Source organism: Vicugna pacos, chromosome 8 (assembly GCF_048564905.1).
Source record: "Vicugna pacos chromosome 8, VicPac4, whole genome shotgun sequence".
Taxonomy (NCBI): domain Eukaryota; kingdom Metazoa; phylum Chordata; class Mammalia; order Artiodactyla; family Camelidae; genus Vicugna; species Vicugna pacos.
This window is the reverse complement of record NC_132994.1, coordinates 48,281,317-48,305,673: the sequence shown is the minus strand read 5'-3', so window position 1 is coordinate 48,305,673 and position 24,357 is coordinate 48,281,317. Positions and strand designations below refer to the sequence as shown.

Here is a 24,357-nt window from a genome sequence, read left to right as displayed (position 1 = left end):
GTGACTTTTGTCTTTCTAGTGATCAAATGGGTTTAATTCCTACAAATTAATAAACTTTGCTTATCCCATTTCCTTAATAAGAAAATTATTGTAGCTTAAAAGTGCAATGGGCTGAAAACTGCTAGATGGTCTTAATGGTAAATATCATACTATATAATTAAAATGTGAAACAAAACATTTTATTTCAAAGTTTATTTTATGAAGGAAGAAAATAATCTATTTGAAAGCCTCTAAGACATTTAGGCAACACTACTTTAAAACTGACAATCAGAAGCCATAGTTGATGCAGACTTGTAAAAATAATTTAAATCCACTCCAGTCATAATGTATCACTGAAAAAACTGTGATAGCCATGGAGAAATAGGTTACTAGGTTTGTGAAGAAGCTGAGGCCCAATAACACTAAGTAACTAATCCAAGATCTCATGCCTGTTCCTACTTAAAAGCCATAATTGATCTGTTTTGCTGTGGTGAATCTGAAAGATACCTCTGCAATTCAGCCATGGACTTCAGAATGTGAGTACAACCAAGAATAGAAACATCCTGTGTCTATAAATTGGGTAGGATCCCGGATATCCTATTTTTAAAAAAGATACAATTTCTTCAAAATGTACATGGCCAATTTATCCTACTAATGTGCAATCTGTGAGAAAAGAAAAGAAAGGAGAGAAGAAAAGGAAAGGAACAGAAAAGGGAGGGGAGGAGACGAGAGGAGAAGGAAAACAAAGAAAGAAAAGAAAAAGAGAAGAGAAGAAAAGGAAAAAGAAGAAAAGAAGAGAATTTCAGGTTACAAGAGAAGATGAGAACTGGGGAATATGAAGGGAAAGTAGTAGCAATAGCAATCACTGTAATAAGCTAATGCTGTAATTGGCTTGAAAACTCACAGTGTTATCACATGGAATCTTCACCAAGGCTCTGCACCACAGAGTACCAATGACTGGGAATTGGTCAGATTTGAAGTTTTGATTTTCTACGTGGTTGAAGCCCTCTTATCTGCCATGATTTGAACTTTTTGTTGGGTTAATTGAACTAGTTAGACAGGTAGTCAGTAAGTATATAGTGTGTCATGGAAAGTTAGTATGTTTTAAGGAGGAGACAGCAGGTTGATTAATTCTTCAAGTTCGTCGGAAGGAGAGCTCCAAGTGTAACCAACCCTTGTAGCACTGGGTTCTATAACACTACATCTAATACATTTTGGTTAAAATTACACTCCAGGGAAAAATATTTTACAATAAAATTTCTGTTCTACCTTAAGTGTGATAAATGATACCCATTTATCATACTTTTTATTTACTTAAAATGTAATAAATATTTACATTTTTGTGATATATGTCTTTGTCAAAATCCACAATGACCTGAGAAAAACTGGTTGTTTTTCTGGAGAGGTCCTTGGACTAGTATCAGCAGCTAATGTTCAAGTCCCATTTTTATACTTAGCACAATATGACCTTTGCCGACCAGGCAAAGATTGTGTGTTTGAAGGTGGAACTGTGAGGTGCTGTGAGCTATGCCTCCTCATCACTGATTACCAATGAACATTTATTAATAAACCAAAGGTAATGGCACAGATTAGTGGTTTTCAACCCAGGCTTCTTATAGCTTTTGAAGAGTATCGATACTATTGCAGAACTAGGGGAAGTAGCAACATGATCAGCTGACAGCTTAGTGGATGAGGCTCCAAGTAGGTGAATCTACTACTTGTCAGATTCTCAGCTCTAGAAAATTTGGCATTTTAAGCTTCAGTCCTCATACTCATACTGCAGAGTATCCTTATTCCCTGAACAAGTCCAGAGTTGTTAGCATATTACAAAAGGTCACACAGCTCGCAGAAATGATGATCTTGGGATCTGAAAGCAGAAATGATTCCAGTGCCCACACTCTTAGCCCTTCTCTGCATTAGCATTATGAACGGGGAAAAGGGAAATGAACTCCTTTGTAAGCCAGGCCAGTAACATATTTTGTTCGTTTATCTTTTTGTTTGTTTGATAACAGACCTCTGTTGAGCGAGATTAGAGATTTTTTAGAGTGGGATCTGGATTTGAACCAGGCTCTACATGATCTGTTTGACTTTAAGTTACTAATTGTGCCTCAATTTCCTAATTTATAAAATAGGATTAATAGCATGTTGTGAAGGGTAAATGAGTTTGTACATGTCATGCACTCTGAACGATGTTTGTTATCCACTATGAATTCAATTCACCTACTGACTAGTTTGATATCTTTTTATAGCTTTGTTCTGGAAGACATAATTTAGTACTCAGAATAGATTGGTATCATTTTTAGTATTCTTTCTATTATTGTATCTTCCCTTTTGCTTGTATATCTACTTAGCTTTATTTTATGTAATGTCATTTCAGGTTCCTATATGATAGTGGACTCTTCAGATCATGACCCTGGAGAAAAAGCCAGACTTCAGCTGCCTACAATGAAGGAGAATGACACTCACTGTATTGACTTCAGTTACCTGTTATACAGCCAGAAAGGGTTGAATCCTGGCACCTTAAACATATTAGTTAGGGTGAATAAAGGACCTCTTGCCAATCCGATTTGGAATGTGACTGGATTCACCGGTAGAGATTGGCTTCGGGCTGAGCTAGCAGTGAGCACCTTTTGGCCCAATGAATATCAGGTAATCATATGTTCTTTTCTGGTTTATGCTTTGATGTGATCGGCTCTCATCGATTGTCATTGTACATGTGATACTTAGAGGTAATCTAGCCCCATAGGAATGAGAGGTCGTCTCTTCAGTCAGTCCTCTTCTACTGCTGTTCTTGAGGAAATGTTCAAATACACTGGCACAGAATGTTTAAAGTGAGAAAATATTTCAACCTATGGTAAAAGAGGAGTTTAGGTACAAAATTTGTTGGCTGTTTGGCAAAGAGCTGCTTTTGTGATAGATATATTTCTATGTCTCTGTTCAGGAAGAAGTAGTATTTTTTGAGTTGAGTGTAATATTCCCATGGGCTTGGTTTACTGACTACTTGAAAATAACATTTGGAAAATAAACGTGAAATAGTGTTTCATGGAATTTGTTAGAAAAGGGGGAGGCATTTTCAGTAATTTAAAAAATATTTTTGTAAATCACTTGAAGTATGAAAATAAACAAGTGAAACCAAGATTAGATAGGTGGACCATTTTGGCTTCAAGATAGTACTAAAGAATTTCAGTGAGATTTTCGAGTCTTCATTCTAGCAGCTAAGTGACTGCTTCATTCTATTGCACTGTCACTTAACTGCCCTAATTACTGATATTACTCATAAGCCTCCCTGTGCATGGCCTATCATGGTTTCTTCAGCCCCAGCTATAAAACATATATGCAAACAAACCAAAAAAGTTGTCCATATGTCTTTGAATTTTTTTTCTCCCAGAAATGCTTGATTTAATTATGATTAAACTAGGCAATGAATAGTGTCAATACCTACATTGTGGTTTGTGTGACTCAGTTTATGTGGGTTAACAAAAAAAGTCCATTTACCAGTTTGGAGAGTTGTTCATTAATCTTCACTGAGGTTCAGTATCTAGTAACAGAAGGTTACCTCTTCTGAAAGTACACTTTTGTGTTAGATCTTGAGATTTAAACTTTTAAAAGACTTGCCTATTTGCAGCTTATCAGAGAACCTAATGAGAATGAGTTATGTAAAAGTATATATTTCTATAATTGTCACTGAGTAATTTATAAGCTAAGAACAGTTTTATTTTTGCTTTTTAAAAAAGTATGTTAGGCTGATTTTCATTCCTGGGGATGAGGGAGAGGAAATCAGTGCACTCTTTTAATTGCTTTGTTTTGAGTTGATTTTTTATTTTATTAAAAGTTGCTTACTTCATAGACGTGATCCCACAGGTAAGGTTCTCCGTTCAGGGTTATGTGTCTATGGAGATTTCAGTGGATTTTCATTAGGGACTAGTTGTTTCCATTGTTTTTGAACAGAAGGGTGTTTCGCTTCATCTTAGATAGCCATCTGCTTCCTTCAGAGTCCACAGCTCGGGGAGGGCTGTGTATGTAGTAGGTGAGTGGGTGGAGGTGTGTGAAACTAATGCTAAAGCACTGAAGCAAGATTAATGGGCTCATCCCTGACAACAGTGTGATGGCTGTTGTCGCTGGGTCACCCTCACAACACATTGCTAGTATAATGATTTCCCTATAATCTGTTATTGGAGTTTAACATAACACTAAAAAGGAAAAGCTCTAATTCAGCAAAATAAAACTATCAACGAATTCAGTCTTCTTAAGATAAATTAAAGCACAGGTAACAAATCTAGCAAAATTGTTAAAAATTTGGATTCTGGAGTCAGGTCACATACATTCAATGCTGTTTGTTGTTTGTTACTCATGTAGATAGTACATTAAAGAATCAAATTGCTGTAGCTTTGAGGAAAAAAAACCCATAGAAGTAGATTTTGATAAATCCTATAAATAATAAACCTATGGCATCAAACTGCTGTTCGTTTTTAACTAAGAAATGGCATACATATAATTACTTTCTTCCTATTTTTTGGTAAGATCTATATTTGAATCATTGATATTAATAACATTTTCTTATGGCACAGATTTCTGCAATGTTAATTTTAATGTTGGGTTAGAGTACCAAGAACTTGATGAATGCTGCTTTGTTCAGTCTCATTTTGCATGACAAAGCTGCCTAGGTTACATGTACCTGTGGTATTTTTAAGCAAACAGTGCAAAAAGTACTTGTGCAAGTTTTAACCTGGCCAGTGAGATCTTTTCAGAAATCTCTTATAAGAGAAAATGACTGCTAAATACACAGAACCTGTGAGTGAATGCCTCTTTGTTGCAGATTGAAATTTGAGCAATAGACCATTTCTTAAGTGATTACTTTGCTTCCACATCTTTTTCCTTAACTTGCAAAACTTAACAGTCAATGAGAGCAAACAACAGAGAAGAATTTTTTTCTTTATGTACTTAAACGCTCAATAAATTACTTAATTGATGTTTTCAGCGATTTTGTCACTTAGATACCTAGTGGTACCTGTATATCAGTTATTAGAAACAACCATATTCATGCAGCAGTTTTGCTATTAGGAAATAGCATGAAAAACTTTTGACTATTGCTTAATGCAGAATCTTTATGGATTTTTAAAAATTAAAATATAGCCATTGCAGTGTGCCTTGTCAGAAGCCTACTCTTTCATCCTTAAAGAAACCGTGCATCTTTTTTATTTTCCCAGACTCTAGATTAAGAAGAGTTATGATATGCACAGAAATTGTTCTCCTTAGTTCCAGAGTTTACTCAGCTTCCCTTCTCCAGAGAATTACACACTCCAGACTTCTTCTTTGACACTTTTTTTAGCCTTCTCGTTTTTCTGACTCTCCTTTCTTTTGTATTTCCAGTGAAGACTCCTATCCTGTCTTTGCTTGAGCCGTTCCTTATCTGACCACTCCTCTGAGACACCTCCTTCTCTTCCAGCTTTAACAGTAACACCAGAAAGAGTCAAAAAGAAAGTAGCCTGCGAGTTCTACTACCTTTAATTAGGATAGGATCACTTCTGTATGAAAATTGTGATGATGGAAGTGAAAACAAAATACTTTTCCCCAGCTAGCTCTTCTCTTCCATTTTTCTGTTGAACAGAAATCTGAAGAAGATACAGCATATCTTTGGTGTGATTTTCCCTTCCCAGAGGTTTCATCTCACCAGATGGCCAAGCATTAGATTGATGTGGTGATTTAATCACATTTGCTATGGACTATACAGTAATGAGGGGATACCAGTTTTTAACCCCAAGAAACTTAACCTCTGATTCGAAAAATTAAAAAAAAAAAACCTGTGAAATTGTGAAATAAAAGCAAAAACGATTCTCTAAGTAATGAATTTTGACTACCTGGCAGATCAGGATAAGAGCCCATGGACTCGGGGGCCAGTCTTTCCTGGTTGAATATTAACTCTACTATTTCGCAGAAGTGCAGCCTTACGAATGAATATCCTTAATCTCTTTGACTGTAGTTTCCTCATTTTTCAAATCCTACCTACCTCATTGGATTGTTCTAAGTGAGTTAATACATGTAAAGTGTTTAGAAAAATGTCTGACACATAGTAGGCGTTTAACATAAAGTTAGGTTAACATTATGATGAGTAAATTAAAAACCTATGAACTATTGGATTTACTAAGTGCTCAGCATTTTCTTCTGCTGTGAAAGCATACCATTCTTTTTTTTTTTTTAAGACTTTATTTTCTTTAGAGCAGTTTTAGGTTCACAGCTAAATTGAGAAGAAAGTAGAGCGATTTCCCCGATACCCCAGGTCCCGACACTCGCATAGCCTCCCCCATTATCAACATCCCCACCAGAGAAGTGCATTTGTTACAATAGATGAACCTATATTGACACACCATAATCACTCAAAGTTCATAGTTAATTTTAGGGTTCATTCTTGGTGTTGTACATTCTACGAGTTTAGACAAATATGACATTTATCCATCACTATAGTGTCATATTATACTGTCATACACTGCCCTAAAAATCCTCTGTGTTCCACCTATTCATTCCTCCTCCTCCATGCTCTCTTCTTTTCAGGTTTTTTATTTATTAAAATGTCTAATTTTTTGACACCTTATTAGCATGAGGTCACACCATGCTAACATCTGGGGATATATAGGTGAATATATAAACCTTACTGTCTAGCTTGGCACTATGGGAGATAAAAATGTAAATCAGATGTGGGATCTACCTTTAAGGAGCCTATCCAGATAGGAATGTGAGATATATACATAGATGAAACTTGAAACAACACAGCAGTTGTTAAACAAATGACTTAAGAGAGATCTATATAAAGTGTAGTGGGGAAAATGAAAACAAAAGATTTGTTTCCCAAGTAATTTGAGGCAGAAATGGGATGATAATTTTTGCCTCTTGATTTTCTATTCCTAGATTAGTATGCTTTCCACTCATCTTTTTTGTTAAGCCACATTTGGAACCAACATTTTCCATAGTGAAACAGAACAAGCAAATGTAAATTTTATGACATAAGCATCAAAGTGAATATGTAAGGAACTCTTTCTTACCTGTCTCTTCAGAACAATAGATGGCTTTTCAGCTTGGTGTACTAATTATAGAAAGTATCACATTAATATGTATTTTTATTTGCCATGGTTACAAGTTGCTAAATCTGCCTATTTTTATAGGCCTTAAGTAAGTACTGTAAATTTTTTTAATTGCTCACTAAACAGAAGTAAAAAGAAAAAAATCAACAACCCAAACCTTATGAGATATTATTTCCGTGTTAAATTTCAACTGACAATCAGCACATCTCTAAAAGTGTAATTTTCTCCACTCTAGAAATCTGACCTGTCTTGTATGTGTAAAACTAAATTCTGCTTTGGGATTAAATCCATTAGTTTCTTACTGAACAGTGAGGTTGTTACCAAATGAGGCAGGCAGACATAACTTCCGAAACTATTAGTGGAAACCTAATCTGCTGTTTTCCATTAACTGGGTGCACATCATTAATCACAAAAATGATGCGTGATGAAAACTACAGGGGTTTGGCCAGAAATTGGAAAGTGATAATATAGCAGAATGTGCTTTTTTTCTTACCCCCCAGTTCACTGAGAAATAAACACTGAAGTTTTGCAACCCATTTTCTTCTTAACATTTTCAACTGTTTTAAAAAGCTGTAAGAACTGGACAAGCATAGGATCTTTTGTTTTTGTCTCCCTTTTAAAGGTTTACGTTAACATGTACTGCGCTGATATTTTGGCAATGGAATGTTTGTTACACTCCAAAGATACTGCTGGCTTTGGATCCAGGAAGATTGGGACTTAAACCAAATGACTGTTTACTTAAATAAAAAGTCTCTAAAAGATTGATCCTGGGGAACAGGAGCTGGAGTAAGAGTATCCTCGTGAACCATCCATGCAAAGAGTGAGGGAGAGAGGATATCACTCCTGTGTCATAGCTCTTGGAATGCTTCCAGTTTATAAGGGTCCTCATTCAACCATGTAGAGCCCAAATGAAGAAAGAGGAGTGGCAGGACTTCTCTTTCCTAGATGTATCAGTCTGCTTGAGCTGCCATAGCGAAATACTACTGTCTGGGTGGCTTAAACAACAGAAAGTTATTTCTCTCTTGGTGTGAAGTACAACGGTCAAAGTGCTGGTCTCCTTAGTTCCTGGTGAGAGCTCTCTTCCTGGCTTGCAGATGGCCGCCTTCTCCGTATGCTCACATAACGGAGAGAGAGCACACCTGTCCCATGCTCTTCTTGCCAGGGCACCAGGCTTGTGGGATTCGGGTCCCACCCTTTTGACCTCATCTAACCTTAATTACCCCCTAAAGACCTTCTCTCCAATACAGTCACACTGGGGATTAGGACTTCAATGTGTGAATTCTTTTTGAGAGGTGTGACAGTCTGGTCCATAGCAGTAGGTATAGCTTCTAGCTATAGCTTCTTCATTTATAACCATTGTAAACGATGCTGGCTCATTATCGTGTATGACAATTTTGCCGATATTATTAACTTTCTGTTCAGTAGTCCTTCTACTCACTTTTTTTCACATTGGCCAAACTCCCTCCCACATTACTTACTTTCCCAACTTAATTTGTCGGTAGGAATGGCCATGTGATCAGCTCTGGCCAATGAGTTAGGACGGAAAGTCAGCTGGGAGGCTTCTGGGAAAGGTGTTCTTCTCTGATAAAAAAGAGAGATGCATGTTGTTGCAGGAGAGTGTGATGCTTGGCACTACTGCAGTTATTTTATAATTCTGAGGAAGACCATAACAAATTGAGGGTAACAGAGGAACGTATGGAAGAAGCCAAGGTCCTACTCTCAGACAAAATAATAACAATAATAATAAAAATAAGAACTATTTTAAAACAACTTTTAGATGAGTATTGCCCCAATACAGCCCAAATCATCCTAATATCCCATGTCATATTTTTGTTGAGCTTTCAAGCAATACCCCCTCTCAGCACAGTTTGTGGTTGGCCCATGTGAGACATATGGCAGAACTAAAACCGTACAAATCTGTCTATGAATGAAACAGTTCATATTTTTCAGTCCAGTTGCAGAGAGAAGACAAAGCTATATACCTGAAAATGTAAATAGGGCTGTAACACAAGAGTTAATGACTGAAGGGAGCAGAAGGAAAGGAAGGAAAGGTCATTTGTTGAGTGTCTTCCACTTGTAAGACACTGAGCTGGATACTTCCTTCTTCATCATCTTTACTTTGTTTTACAGTTTGATCAAGAGCTAAGTGGATGCTTCTTATCTCCATATATGGACTAAGTTGTTGACTATTAAAGGGCCTGAATTATTTTTCTTTTCCTCTTTACTAATTTAATCTTGCTTTTAAAATTTTGGACTTCAGCCATATTAATGACTTCTGAATTTAGTCACAACTAAATAGGCTTATTTTAGTTATGGCAATGGTAACTGCCCAATACGGGTATTTTGGCTCATTTTTAACACTGGCACCATACCTTCTGCTTTGTTAACAAAGCAGCCTTTTGCTGCAGATTTTTACTCTTAATGAGTCCCTATTTGTTTCATTTAAAGGTTTGAAAAAATTTCCATGTTATCATAGTCCTTGTTTTCTTAAAACTTATCTATCCTGCGAGGGTGACTTCTCTGTGGTTCCTGACAGTGATTTGCTTTTATTATAAAACACCTGCTTTACTTTTCCTTTGGACTCTGTTCGCATTGATTCGTTGATGAAATTTACAGTGTGTAAACAAATGTAAACAAATGAAGAAAAGAATCCTGTTAACAAAATAATTATTGCAAGTATATGACAGAAGTCTTTTGTTGTTCTACTCAATCATGCCTGATTTCATTTAGCGTAGCAGGAGCTGTCAAGTGTCCCTTCACTAAGTCTATTGAGAAATATTTCCATGAAATGAATTCACTTCCCTTTTAATAGCAGATTAAAAAATGATGAGGAGTAAGGAGAGTTAGGCATTGTTTGTTCAATTTATGACTTTTGTTTCTCAGGAGTTTGTTTTTTCCAAAGGGACTGGGGAAGACAGATGCTCCAAAGGGTGAAAGAGATGCCAGTGCTTTGCTGGCTGACTCCCTGGTGTTCAGCCCAGCTTGTTGAATCTGAATTAATGCACTTCTGATTCCTTGTTTTCCATACCTCTGTATCCGTTATTTATATACATTTAATGGGCTGATCTTCATGTACCAAGAGGGAAAAAAAAAAGTATCCTACCGGGGCAGGATTCCTAGCCAACCCCCCAAAATACAAGAACCATTTCCTTCTAGTCCATTTAATCTGACAGTGCTTTATCATTTATTAATATAATATTATATCAGTAAGAAAAATATAACAATTTAAAATCAACTCCTTTGTTTATTTTCTCTGCTGACTTTGGTAGTTAATTGGAATTGGTCTTTTTTAAAAGGGTTTTTGAGTTTCTGTACAACTTGAATTTCTCTGTGACCTCTTTGTCCATTTCCAAGTCAAAGGCTGATTTTTTCCCTCATTTTAGATTGCAGGTGGTGTATAATAAAACGTTGCCTCTTCAAGGGAAAAACAAAACTAAACTGGGTGACGTTATGTTTTTATCTAAAATTTAACTTTTGCTGTGGTGATTTCAGTTTCCATTCTTAGAACATAATGGAAAAAAGAAAAGGTTGTAATTATCTATTTTAGTATATGCTTTTCAATTGAAAGAGTGTGGTAGGGAGGAAATATAAAAGAAATGTCAGACATATTTATAGTTTGTGTCTATTTTACTGTTTCTTTTGAAAATACTATATAGAATCTAATTATTCTGTTGTTAGTAATACAAACTGGAGTTTAAAGGAAAACAAACTTTGAACACTGTAAATTAAAACATCCACTTATGTAATCTAGTGGACAATTTATGGTTAATTTTAACAGCCTGATTTTCAAAAGCCTTTTTTAAGCTGTTAATATAACTAGCTGCTACATGTTATTTCTGCATTTAGTTATATAAATAACCATTGCACACACCACTGGAATTCCCTGATGAGATTTAGATCCTTAGTATTCTTTGAATGATCTTGTGAAAAATCATTCTTCTGAGCTTTCTGGGAACAGTAAATCAATTCTCATTTTATGTTTAAAACAATAAGGTATATAGTCATAAATTTATACTGAGGAATGATTCAAATAAGTAATAAAGAATGGAAAATTTCTAGCACCTAGAGATCAAAGATTGGTTTAAACTTAAACATCTTTAGATCTTGATGTTTTCGAACAACAGCACAAATATAATACTTGGGAACAGATACAGTGATCCTTTAGGTTAATATTCGTTAAAAGATACTTTTGGTTTGGTTGTGAACTTCCAAGGATTATAAAGGAAGGAAGTCAGTTTAGCCCCATAGATATAGGAGTGAATTTCTATTCTGATGGGGGGGATTCTCTTTGTTTCCTTTTTCTTTCATGTTTTCCTTTTTTCTTATTCACCACCCCCACCACTTCTTTTGGGGAGGGGACTTTTGTAAGCAGATCAGTAAACACATATACAAATAAATATTTTTTGAGTATCTCTATTACGTTAGGTGTTGTGACATGCTGCATGAGAATTAGAAGTAGGTGATCTCATTTTTTTTTATGCTGGTTAGGAATAAAGTTGAGGTATTTTATATATTTGGGTAAACGTTTAGACATCTTTTGGCCTGTGTTCAATCCCAGGTCCTTTGGTCATCACGTCCTTGTTCATTGAGTGATTATTTTGTGGGGCCTTTTGAGTTTCAATCCCTGTAATATGGGATGATAGCTAGTCTGCTCAGTATACATGTGTTTTATGAGGTCGGAAAGAGGTAATGAAAGCCTCAAAGCAGTCTATTTAAAGCTCTTATATACAAATCAAAGACACCACCTAAAACTAGCAAAGTCAAAAAGAGATAGAATTGAAAAGCTTTGGAATTCTCTCACAGCATATTAGGGAAATGGAATATCCAAGCCTGAAGAAGATAGGGGCCCCCGGAATAGACTTTATGTCTGAAGGTCATTATGAATGACTCATTAATTTAGCCATTCCACGAGTAATTATCAAGCAACCTAATCTATGCCAACCATTAATCTGGCTGCTGGGGATGTATAGCTCTGAGTAAGTCTCAAGGTTCCTGTTCTCCCAGGAGCTCTACTCTAGCAGTGAGAGTGGGGAAAACAAATAAATAAATGAGCAAAATATCAGAATGCAGTAAGTGCTAAGCAGATAATTTAACTAGAATAATGTGAGAATTAGAATCTTGGAAACCATCTTGCACCAGGTGGTTCACAAGAATTGTTTGAGAAAGTGACTTTCCCCCTGGAGATCTGAATGGCAAAAAGGACCTAGGCACACAGAGATCAGAGAAATGCAGCAGAGACAGAGCAAACAGCTAATCCAAGGCCCTAAATCTGGAAGGGGATTAGTATCATGCAGGGACAGAGAACAAGCATAATGGTCATAGGAGAACTTTTCTAGAATGAGATGGGCAGGTTCTAGTTATATGGAGCTTTGTTATCCAAGGAAAGATTTTGAATGCTTAGAAGATTTTTATCAAGGAATTTTACTTACTAGTTTTTGGTCTCATCTTGTACATGTTCCGAATTTATAGTCTTTTCTTTGGTCTTTTCGCTGCTTGCTCTCTAGTCACAGCTCTGATTGTGTCCCATCTTGATAATGGTTAACAATTCCCTGACAGTTTTCCTTACCTTAAACTCTATTATAAATCATTTACTTGGCACGGAGGGGGATGCTATTTTGCTGACACTGACCTCAGATTTTGCCAGTGTTTCCTTTAAAGTCAAAAGGATTAGCCTTCATTTGAAGTCCTTCATAATTTAACCTCAGTCAACTGCTTCAACCTCTCTACCATTTTTTTTTCCAGACACTCTCTGCTTTAGGCAAACAACAAACTGCTCTAAGTATTCTTTCGGCAGTTTGGACACTGTGTGTGTGTGTAAATTTTAATATGATATATTTAATCTAATCAAATCAAAACAAATGCCTTTGTTTCTTCCTCTCCCTTACCCAAGTTCTGTTGATCCTTTAAGACCCAGCTTTATGCCCACTTCTACCATGAAGCCTTTGCTAGCCTCTTCACTTTTCTTCATATCCATATTGCTTACATTGCTGTTTAGACATTTAGCTTGTAATATTTCAGATTGTTTTATGTCATGCGCCCCCAAGTGGATTACAGAACCTCTTTGAAAAGGGCCTGGGTGTCCCATAAAGACAGTGTAATATTTACATGATGCTTTGTATTTTAGAAAGCAGTTTGACAAATAAAAAAAAATCATCTTCAAGATAGCACTGTAAGGTCACTAGGAAAAACAACTATTTTTCTTTTATAGGTAAGGCCTGAGGGGAGGATAAGTGACTTGCTTAAGGTCATGCTGCTAGCTAAAATTAAGTCCCCTAAAGGTAAATTCTAGTTCCTGTCTAATGTGCCAGGTTGTTTGTTTCTTTGTTGATAATGATATTTTCCGTCTTGGTCTCAAGAGAAAATTTGATTTGCTGATTAAATGTTAACTGATGGGCTTAAGAGTAAGGTTATAAGTATTTCACTTACATATAATATTTCAGAAAATTTTTTCTTCTTATTTGCTAATATTTCTTCTAAAAACATTGACTATTTTTATGGTTTGTCTACCTAAGAATTGATTGGATGAAGAAAGGTGTACGTTTAAGGGCCAGCTCAAACTTTGGTGGACTGGATTTCACTTCATTTCCACAGCCAAGTGTTAATTGAGTTGTCACTGCATGCTTAACACTAATCTAGACTCTGGGAAAAAAAGCAAACAAGTATGAAAACAATTTCATACCTTTCTTTATGGAATATAAAGTCCATTAGGAGTTGGTCATGTGTTGACAAGCTTTGGTGGTAGGTGATGGTTAACTGGAGTTTTGTTGTACAATTATCTCTAATTTTATGTATGTTTGAAAATGCCATAATAAAACAATGGGAAAAAAACAAAAGTGTTCTGCAGGGGGCTAAAACATCCATATTGGTTCTCTTCTATCATTATTTAATTAAATGATCAAAGGAGTGAAGAAAATACTATTAAAGGAGCTCCAAGAAGGAAGCAACACACGAGCTCATGGTCAGACAAAAATGAAGTGGAATCTGGGTATGTAAAGGCAGAAGTAAAAGGATGGTAGGTTTCTCTATTAACAAGGCATAGATGGAGTCCTCAGCTGTCAGAAATGAGAATGATCAGGGGACAGCCATGCTGGTCTGGCCCAAGTGGAGGGTTTTGCCATGAGGAGGAGTGACATTACATTGAATTGGTTGGACCCTATTATTAAGAAGCTTCCAAATCCACGTCATGAGATTTGTTTGTTACTTTGATTCTTAAACATTTGTGGACCACTCAGAAGAGTCTAGTCAGCAAAGCAGCGTGATGACAGTGGTGATGTTTAAAGTCATTCCTTTAAGGCTGAGCTCAGCAGATCAAAGATGGGCCTTAGCTCAGCATTTGCTCCTGTCCACACACTGCTGTTCTTCAAGCCCCATCTGCTCAAGCTAAACTCTGGAAGTTGTGACGTTCAACATTTTTGGATGAAGTCCTGTAGGGGGCAAGACATATTTTTGTTATTTAGTTCTCTTTCTGCTAGGTAGAGACTTATTTGTTATAAGAGGTAATCAGGTTTTGGCAGCCAAACTCGCAATAAAGAAATGTCTATTCAAGGATTCTGCCTTTGTCAACAGAATTGCTAAATTTTGTTCATTTAAGCTTATTCTTTCCACTGGGATTGCGAGGGAACTTTCCTTTATTATAAAGGATGAAAGATGTCCAGGTGATGCTCTTCTTCTCCATCTGCCCGTTAAGTCTTTAATCTCTTACACCTGGGTGGCTTCTAATCTTTTATTTGCTTTATGTACCAGAGGTTCCAAGTTGGACAAGTTCTGTTTCTCATATGCCAACAAAGTAAGTTTCCTTGTGCCATAAAAGGGCATGGTACACCCCAAGATCTCCTGGAAAATAAAGTGGGCTGCTGTTCATAAATGGGCCTGCGGGTTTTAATGCAACCCGGTTAGTAAATGGCATTCACTCCCCACACAACCTGGAGTGCCCTATTGATTGGCAGCAGAAAGCTCCATGTTCACATTGAGAGCTCCTTTTGCAGGGCTGCTAGCCTCTGAGAATTGCCAGTGTGCTGCCTTTGTGATGCAGTAAAAGGACCTTTCTGCTTTTTTTTCATTGCTATTTGCTTCTCAGTTTGCAGCCCGTTGAGTTATTTAGCCTTGGGCCTGAGTTGTAAGGTGCAGAAGTTTTAAATGTTTGTTTTTGGATCTTCCTTGGTCAGGGTTCTTTTTGGAAGAAAGCCAAGCAAATAATACAGGAGGCAGAGTTATCTGCTGCATCGTAGTTATCACTATACAACCTTGAATTCAGTGGGCTACCTTGTCAAGAGGTTGTGCCCTGAATTGAATTTCAGCCTTGAACCCCACTCTAGTTCAGGGAAAGCTCATGTTGCAGAAACAGTCTTCTCACTTCAGTCATGTAAACCTTCCTAACAAATCATCTCTACACCCAGTGAGATCATGTATTTATCAGCCACCTTATGGGATAACTGAGAATCAAAAAGAAAGGCACAATCCACTTCCTCTGTTCTTCGGGGAAAAGCCTATAAAGAGTGTCACTAATTTAGTAAAGGACAGTGCTTGTTAAGTCAAGACAGGGTGTATAGCTCACTAAACTTTAGAAAAGGACAGAAAAGAGTTGTTCATTGTCTGGTGCTTTTGCATCTCTGATTAACTGTCACATAAATGGTTTGTAGAAGCAGGGGCTGTAACTTTTTATTTTATTTTTTCAATCTCATTGCCTCTACTAGGAAGTCAGTGAGTAGGGAGATTACTTAAACCGTAATTTGTGATTATATTGCCTAGAGGGAGTGAACTGGTATCAGTCTGAAAATGGTCAATTTTCTATAAAAATAGTGTTTGTTAACTTTGAGGAGCAGGAGACGTTTTTTTAAAAAAATTATGACTATTTTAATTTGGAGGGAATCACTTGGTAAGTGTGGTATTAAGAGAGACGTTTGTGCGTTTTATCACAACCTAACCATACAAAAATGCCTTAATTCCTAAGTGGTATCACAGCTCTCTCCTTCAGCAATACAAAGCAGTGAGAGCTAGAAGTTAATTACAGCTTCTGGTGTAAAAGACTTTGGAGGCAGTACCTCCAGTGAGAGGAGGTTCATGCTGTTTTTCAGAGCAGCCCCCACATCCCAGTATGGCTGTTGATTTGCTTAGGGTCCGAGCCTCGCTTTACCAACCAAGGCTGCTGTGTCTGGTCCGTGGCACTTCCCTACTGTTTGGATCATTCCCAAAGACTCCTGCCTCTTCCCAGACTCTGGATTCCCCCACCCCTCTCTGCCTTCAGTCTTGCTCCTGGAGGCTCATTAACACCTACTATCCCTGTCCCAAGGGAAACAATTATCCCTCTTAGAAGAGGATCTGTTCCTTGGACCAGAGAACTGGGGAGTGGGAGAGGTGATGCCTCTGTCATACCCTTTAGTAAGACCCTTTTAAAAAGTCCAGGGGGTGCTCAGTTGGATGAGACTTTGTGGTGAGTTAACAGGAATGAGAAAGTTTAACTCTCTGAACTAAGAAACCGTGTGTGGCAGAGGTGTAATTTATAGCCTACTGACTATTTCCTGACTACTGAGTGAGACATTTAATATAGGGACTAGCCACCTTATCATTTTTTGATGCCCAAGATTATGATATTGTTTATTTAAAAGTGGCATATAATCTCTACAATTCCCTCCTTTCTCCTGTGTCTTTGGTTCCTTTCCCTAGGCCCGCCCCCGCATGTACCACGTGCTTGCTGCTGCCTGCCTCTCTCCCACTGCGCAAACATGCAGAGTTTCATCCTGCTGAAAAAATGTGCACTGGACTTCCATGCACACCTCTTCTTCCTAGTCCAGCATCTGCAGAGGGCGGCTGTCACTGCCTTCTATTCTCAAGGTGTTCTCTTATACCTTTTAGCGTGGCAGTTCTCTCTGTCAGGCACCTGAAATTGCTGTCTCAAGATGATGAGATGTCCCTGACATTCTTTTTCCGATTCCAATTCTCCTTGACTTCTGTGTAACATTTGACATTCCTGGACTTGCTTTTTCTTCCTTAAATCGAAAAGCCTGTATTTATCCTTTTTTAAAAACTTCTCTGACCAAATTATTTATTTACTCACCTTTCTGCCTTTCTGGTCTTGCTTCTTTCTCATTTTTCCAAATGTAAGCAGTTCTAAGTATTTAGCCAGTTTTCTTTTCTATGTATCTATTTTTTTAACATTTTTTATTGATTTATAATCATTTTACAATGTTGTGTCAAATTCCAGTGTTCAGCACAATTTTTCAGTCATTCATGGACATATACACACTCATTGTCACATTTTTTTCTCTGTGATTTATCATAACATTTTGTGTATATTTCCCTGTGCTATACAGTGTAATCTTGTTTATCTATTCTACAATTTTGAAATCCCAGTCTATGAAATATTTTATAAATATATAACTATGTGCAAGATATAAAGAATAGTAGAAGTACCCATAAACCAACTGAAATAGTATCACCAAACTCTTCTGAGAATCTCTTTCTGTTGACTTTGTTTTTTTGTTGACTTTCTAAAACCAAATATTTTATTAAATTTTTAAATGTTTTTGAAATATAATATAAATAGTATGTTTTGTGCATTTTTGGACACTTAATTACTACTCCCAGCCCTGCCACATTCAACATCCAAAACATCTGTGTTTTTCTTTTAATATTTCCTTTAAACATTAGTTTTTACCTGACTGTTTTTAATTCTGCTGCTGCCCTTTTCACACAATGTGACCTAGACTTCAGATCTCTATACTTTTCAAGTAGACTTCTTGCATCACTGTTTGTCCTGCACTGATCACGGGTGGTGCTGACACTATATTGATACTAATCTTTTAAAGTAAGACTTTGAGTCTTTCATATGTTCTCATGCCAAAAGGTCTAGTCCCTAAGGCTCTCCAGCGTTTCTTATGTCTAGCCCAACCTTCTTTACCTCATCTTCCACTGCAAGATCTGTCTTCTTCTAAATTAGTTTCTCTTTAAATTGTCTGGTGGTTTTTGTTTTCATTTATTACTTCATTCCATTGTTCTACTTCCTGGAAAACCTAAATCACACCCTTTCTATCACTCTTTTGGCATTCATGATTCACTGACGTAACTTCCCTGAATGCTCTTGTTGAATCAAAGGTACCGATTTTATATTTTATTGTATTCCCTGTAGCACCTATCACAATACTCAGCACACAATAGATGATTAATAAATATTAATGGGTTGATTAGTGGAAGGATACTAATTTTATGCAGTGCAATTTTATTTGGATTGTCCTGGGTGAGTTTGTAAAATTTTATTTGATTTGGGTAGTTGTATTTTAAAAATTTCTGTATCAAAAGTTTCATGTAGGAAAGTCGACAGATTCTGTGTTTTTCTAAGAGATCCAATTTTTCAATCTCCATGGAGAGTCTTTTCTTTCTAAATTACAGGGTTTTTTTTTATGCTAACTGTAAGTGGTTAATTTCTATTATTTTCCTTGGTGTCTTTTTCTCTCTCTCTTTCTTCAGTTTTTCCCTATTGAAAGAATACTTCCACATTCTAATAGACTTATTTTCTTTCCTTTCCATTTTCTATAAACAGTCCAAGTACTACTGAAAAATGTCTAGACTAACTATTCAAGCCAGATAGCGGAGAACAGGAAACTTTAAATCGTCTAAACTACTAATAATGTAGACAATGAATCTAATATTCTTTGGTGATTCATGCAAAGTAGGGGGGAAAAAAAGAAAAGAAATGGAAAATCTCTTCAAGACTCTCCATTAGTCAAGTTTATTTCAGCTGTTAATTGTTCTGCACCAAAATGACAGTGATAAATCAATGAAATATGGTGGCTTTGAGAAGGGGGTTCTTAGAAATCTAGTGAAAGGCATATCAACCTTTCTTTTCTTCCTTTTCAGACTTACAAAAGTAAGTCTTCTCTATAGCAATCAAGAAGAAAATGCTTAGAGGACAGGAAGAATGAGGAGCTATTTTTATATTCAGAAACATTTTTATTTAAGAAAAGAAATACAGAAATAGCAAAATAGCACAGAGCTGTGCTATCCAATTTGTTCCTTAAACCACTATGGTGAATTACAATGATTTCTCATAATTACAATGTTTCTCATAAGTTTTGTTTTATAAAACACATGTTTCCTGTCTTTTTCCTTTCTAGGCTGTCAGCCTACTACCATCCTAAGAAGAACAGGGAATGTATATTGATTGTATGTTAAAATGAATTCCCTGGGAATTTAATATGCTTCTCAATTCTCTTGAACAAGTAAATCTTGAAATGCTTTTTTTGTGTGTGTGTGTGTGCAAGTTGCATTTCTTAATGGAAGTAAAGATGGCTTTTAAACTTAGTAATTGGTGAAGTTATACATGTTTTCAACTGAAAGGCTTTAACGATTATTTTATCCAGCCCCCTGACTGGCGACTCATCCAGGCTACATGATGTGTGCATGTCACACAGAGAAAGTGTCTGAGTGGGCCAAGATTTCCTTTCTGTTCAACTACTTTCAAGATAATTAGCTATTTTAAGCATTTCACAATCAAATAACTTCTGCCTCTTAAAGTCAAAGATTGTTTTGTGTATTTTTTTTATCATTTGCATACCTTGAAATTACTTGTTTTATGCAGTATAATGAATCAGGGATAGTTAAATAAGTTAAAATATATTTGTTCACATTTTGCTTCCCTGATGTTGAATGCTGCTACCTTCAATATTGACATAAGAAAACATTACTCTGAGGGTTATCCTAAAACATTTTGTTTTTATGAAGAAGTTGTATTCTTTCTTCTTACTATTATACTTTGGTTTTGCTTGGCAAGATTATGTGGAAAGAGCTCTTACATCACCCCCAGTTTACCACGGAAGAGCAGAAGGCACTGGCGCTGCTCTCTTAGTCTTTTAAAATAAGCCACAGGCAAAATATGGAACACACTTAATAGTGATTTTAATGCTCCAGAATTGCATAAGTCATGGGCTGTGATAGGATCTTCCATGACTGTGTTTTATTTTGGCCACAGTGCAGCTTTTGTTTTTTGACGGTAAACGCCTCTGTTGTTTCAACAGGTATCTAGACTTCAAATAATTGTTGAGTGTTGTAATTGAGATAATTGACTCTTAGAACTGCAGTAACAGTGGAAATCTTTTTGCTCTTTAAATTTTGTGTAAAAATAGTCCAAGTGGTTTAAAGAAAAACTTTCCAGTTTGCAGAGAGAAATTTCCTTGAACAATTTATTTTAATGGAATACAATTAAGTAATGAATCTTCATGTCACAGCTTTAACTTGTCTTCTAGTTTAAGAAAATCACTTTATTGGAGAGATAGGTTAACCTCTTGAGGTAGTTTACTTAAGAGACTACATGATTCATAACAGAGTAATATGAGTGAATTCTGAAAGGTATCCCACCTGTATTTAATCTTTTTTTTTTTTAAGTAATCCGGGCAGTGGCATGGAAGAGAACTGATGAAAAATATAACAGGGCGAATACACTAATAGATGTGATCTCCAAGTGTTTATTCCTGTCCCTCTCTTCGGCCACAGGCACATGTTCACCCATATCCCCTTCCCACCCTCCTGTAAACTGACAGGTACCTCAGTTCCTTAAAGAACAGTCAGTAATAGGGATCCGTATTAAAAAAAGTCCCAGGGTATCTAGAGGTAGAGTTCAGTGGACAAAAAAGAGGGCTAACTTTGAAAGATATACTTGGAATGCAAAGCTGTATTGGCAATACTGGCATTAGCTTGCCGATTTCAGAGGTCTTTTAGTAGTTCAGGTCAGTCAGAGATAGAAACAGGACTGGAAATAGGTTGTGACTGACAGTGCAGACTTGAAGGAAATCAGCTGATTTCAGAAATGGTTTGGAGATGAAATTGGTAAGAGTTGAAGGTTGACTTGGCATGTGGGATGAAAGAAGGCAGAGGTGATGCCATAACTGCATGTGGAGTGGAGTGTGATGCTGTTTATTGTTATATGGGTTATTTGAGAGGAGGCAGATTGCGGGGTGTGTGTGTGTGTGTGTTTGTGTGTATGTGTGTGTATACTGGGAAATGTGGAGCTGGGTGATGCTGATTTAGTTACTGTGCATCATCCATATGGCATTGATTCATAGTTTGGATCCTAAAGGTCAGAAGAAAGATCTTAACTAGAAAAACAGATTTGGAGGTCATCAGCATGAAGATGCTGATAGAAATCAGAGAAAGCTTGTCTTGTCCAGGATGCAAAAGTTGAATAAGAAGAGGAATTTGTAGAAGAGTCCAGCAAGTTGAGTCTGAAAAGGAGACAGAAGGGAGGTACAACAAATGAAGAGAAAACCATGAAATTGAGTGACAGGAAATTTAAGGGAAGAGAACGCTTCAAGAAGGGAAATGATAATATCAAATCCAGCAGAAATCTCAAAGAAGATGAAATAAAAGGGGCTTATTGACTTTAACATGGAAGACTTTAGTTTTAACTTCTTCTAAATAAATGTTTTGAGTAAACAGAGTACAGAGAGCCAAAGGAGCATAAACAGTTCTGGTGCCAAGGATATTCTTTTTTCCCCCCGACTTCTTATAAAATGGAGGGATTTAGGGTTTGTTTGCTTTTTTCTTTGTGTACAATTTTTAATTTAGTAGCAGGAACTTAGAATGACTGAAAGTATCAGCATAATCTGCTGTTCTTGGTAGATGTTTCTGAGTGTGCTATACAGTAACCTACCTGTGGGCAGGCAAGACAATAAATGTAAATCATTTTATTTTAACTTAGAGCATTGAGATAATATCTTTATCCTAAAAGAAGCATAAAATAATATAGTTTTCCAGCAGTAGAAAGAAGGCAGTCGAGTTATTAAAGAATACAGTGGCAATGATGATTCTTTCTCTGACCTAAAGTGGACTCAAAGAGTATATATATGATGACAAAATTACATAAGTTGTACTTATAATAGTTAGATGTGCATTTGCTAAATGGAGGTTTCTTCTAAAAAGAAGAAAACATAGTTTTTGCTTTTACAATTAAAAAAATCAGTATTTGTAAAATGCAGATATTGTATGCTGGGGTAATGTGCTTTTGTGTTTAACATTTCTCTTCTTATGTTTTATCTTCTTTTTGCAAGTAGCTAACGATTAAAACACAAAATTTACCTACACTTGAAATGTGATACATTTACTCAACATCTTTAAAATATTAGGAAAGTGATGAAAAATGCTAGTTTTGTTTCTGTACTTAGCATCAACCATCAGCACACTTGAGAAAATTGACAAGAAAATTTCTAAATTTAAGATCTGAAAAAGATAATGTGAGTAAAAATATTGTTATTTTGGGAAATAGAGAATTGTATTAAAAGTGATGCTAAAATTATTTATAATCATACAATTGCTATATTTTTTATACCTGCATTTTAAAAAGTAGTGATATTTACTTTTGATTATGACAAACATTAATTCATTTATCTAACAAATATTTTCAAGGGTCTTCTTCATGACGGTACTGTTCTGAGTACTCAGAATGTACCAGTAAATAAAAGAAACAAATAAATCACTACTCTGAAGAAGCTTTTATATTATGGGAGCTCACAGGAGACAGTAAGCAATTATAATTATAAGTAAGACTGGAAGGTTGTAACAGCTATGGAAAAGAAAATACAGCAGGATGGTGGGGGATGTTGAGAGTTGAAGGGCAGGGATAGGTTGTAAATTTTCATTCCATCTTTTGGGTAGGTTTTACTAAGTAGGCTCTTGGACAAAGATGGAAAGAAAATAAAGGGATAAACCCTATGGTTATCTGTTAGAAGGCCGCTGCAGGTAAAAGAAGAGCCGGGGCAAAGGCCATATGGTGAAACATGCCTAGTGTGTCCAGGAGCAGCCATTGTGGAGGCCATTGTGACTGGAGGGCAGTGATCACGGGGAGAAGAGAAGGAGGTGAGGTTGAGAAGGAAGTTGGGTCAGCTCACTTTGAAACTTGTAGTGCCTGAGAAAAATTTGACTTTTACTCAGGGCGTGGAGATTCATTGGAAGCTTCTGAGTAGAGGAAATACTTGATTTTGGTGAATTTAACTATTTTTCGTATTCTTTAGCACACAATTTATAAGAATGTAAATTTAAAATTTTTATTAGTGTTTTTAACAGTAAATAATTGCTATAGTGTAGCCTACTGGCCAGGTATGGAATTGCTGTGTAACTCCATAGGGTCCTGAACTTTAAGGCTCTGCATATGCCTTGTTTTCAGAATCCTAAAAGTTTAACTTTGAAGAATTAAGATTTATTTAAAATAATTACCTAGAGCTAGCATTAGGGTTTAGGTTTCCTGATTATACGTGAGAATGAGAAGCAAGAACCCAAAACTACCTACTGTGATTGGATTTGTACTCAGTGCCTTACTTATTTTCTACTAATCCCAGCCATTTTCCCCACTTAAATTACATTGCTGCATCTTTTACACATGTCTTTGCCCAGGTCCAAGTGTATTATTGTTTCTACTATTGATCTTTCCTATTAATTACTATATCATAATCAATCCCTCTTTTTCCTCCTCAGGACCAGTTTTTAAATATTCTTGCTTTATCGTATAGTCCGTATCTTGTATGCACCTTGATAGATACTTATAATCCATTCCTGCTGTATGGTTTTTGCACATCTTGCAGCAGAGGTTGGAAAATTATGACCAAATTCCCACTACCTCCTCTAAAACATAAATAAAGAAACCTAATTACCCACTCCCCCCAAAATAAGCAAAAATAAATATAAAAATTTGTGCACACTATGTATTGTACTCTCAACATATATCTGGGTGTATTTTAAGTGTTGTTTTTTGTTTGTTTGTTTGTTTTTTTTTTTTGGAATGGAGAGATAATTAGGTTTATTTATTTGATGGAGATACTGGGGATTGGACCCAGGACCTTGTGCATGCTAAGCATGCACTCTACCACTGCACTATATCCTACCCCACATCTGAGTGTTTTTTAAGATAAAAATATCCATTCCCCTTTTTTCTACTCTGTCCTTCCCACATAAAATCTTTTATATGAACTCTTGTTTATCCTGACACTTTGATGTCTTTGCACAAACTTCCTAATTGTCTTATTTAAATGACTGTGTTAAACTGCATGGTTAATCACATTAATGGTATTTTACATTTTATTTTTCTGACTTTCTCATCCTTCTTGGACTGGCCAAGGTTTCTTTTGTGTTTTTAAATAGTAGATACTAATCGGTGCTAGAAAGTTTCTATTAAATTATTTTAAATTTGAAGAACGGTAGTTCAAAATATTCATAGGGTGACACACGTAGTTTATTGTATAGTCTGTGTCTCAGGTGAAAACTAATCACATGGTTAACTTGTGGAAGAAAATCCAACCTTAATAACTTAAGAATTTCTATG

General features: G+C 36.2%; 1 protein-coding gene across 3 annotated transcripts in view; it reads left to right on the top strand.

The window, feature by feature from the left end:
- The window catches only part of PTPRK (protein tyrosine phosphatase receptor type K), a 511,934-nt gene that overhangs the window by 186,649 nt on the left and 300,928 nt on the right, over positions 1 to 24,357 (top strand). For all 3 annotated transcript variants that reach the window (XM_006200038.4, XM_006200039.4, XM_072965854.1), the window contains exon 3: positions 2,357 to 2,628. In XM_006200038.4, the coding sequence (XP_006200100.1) occupies positions 2,357 to 2,628 (272 nt within the window). The remainder of the gene's footprint in view (positions 1 to 2,356; positions 2,629 to 24,357) is intronic.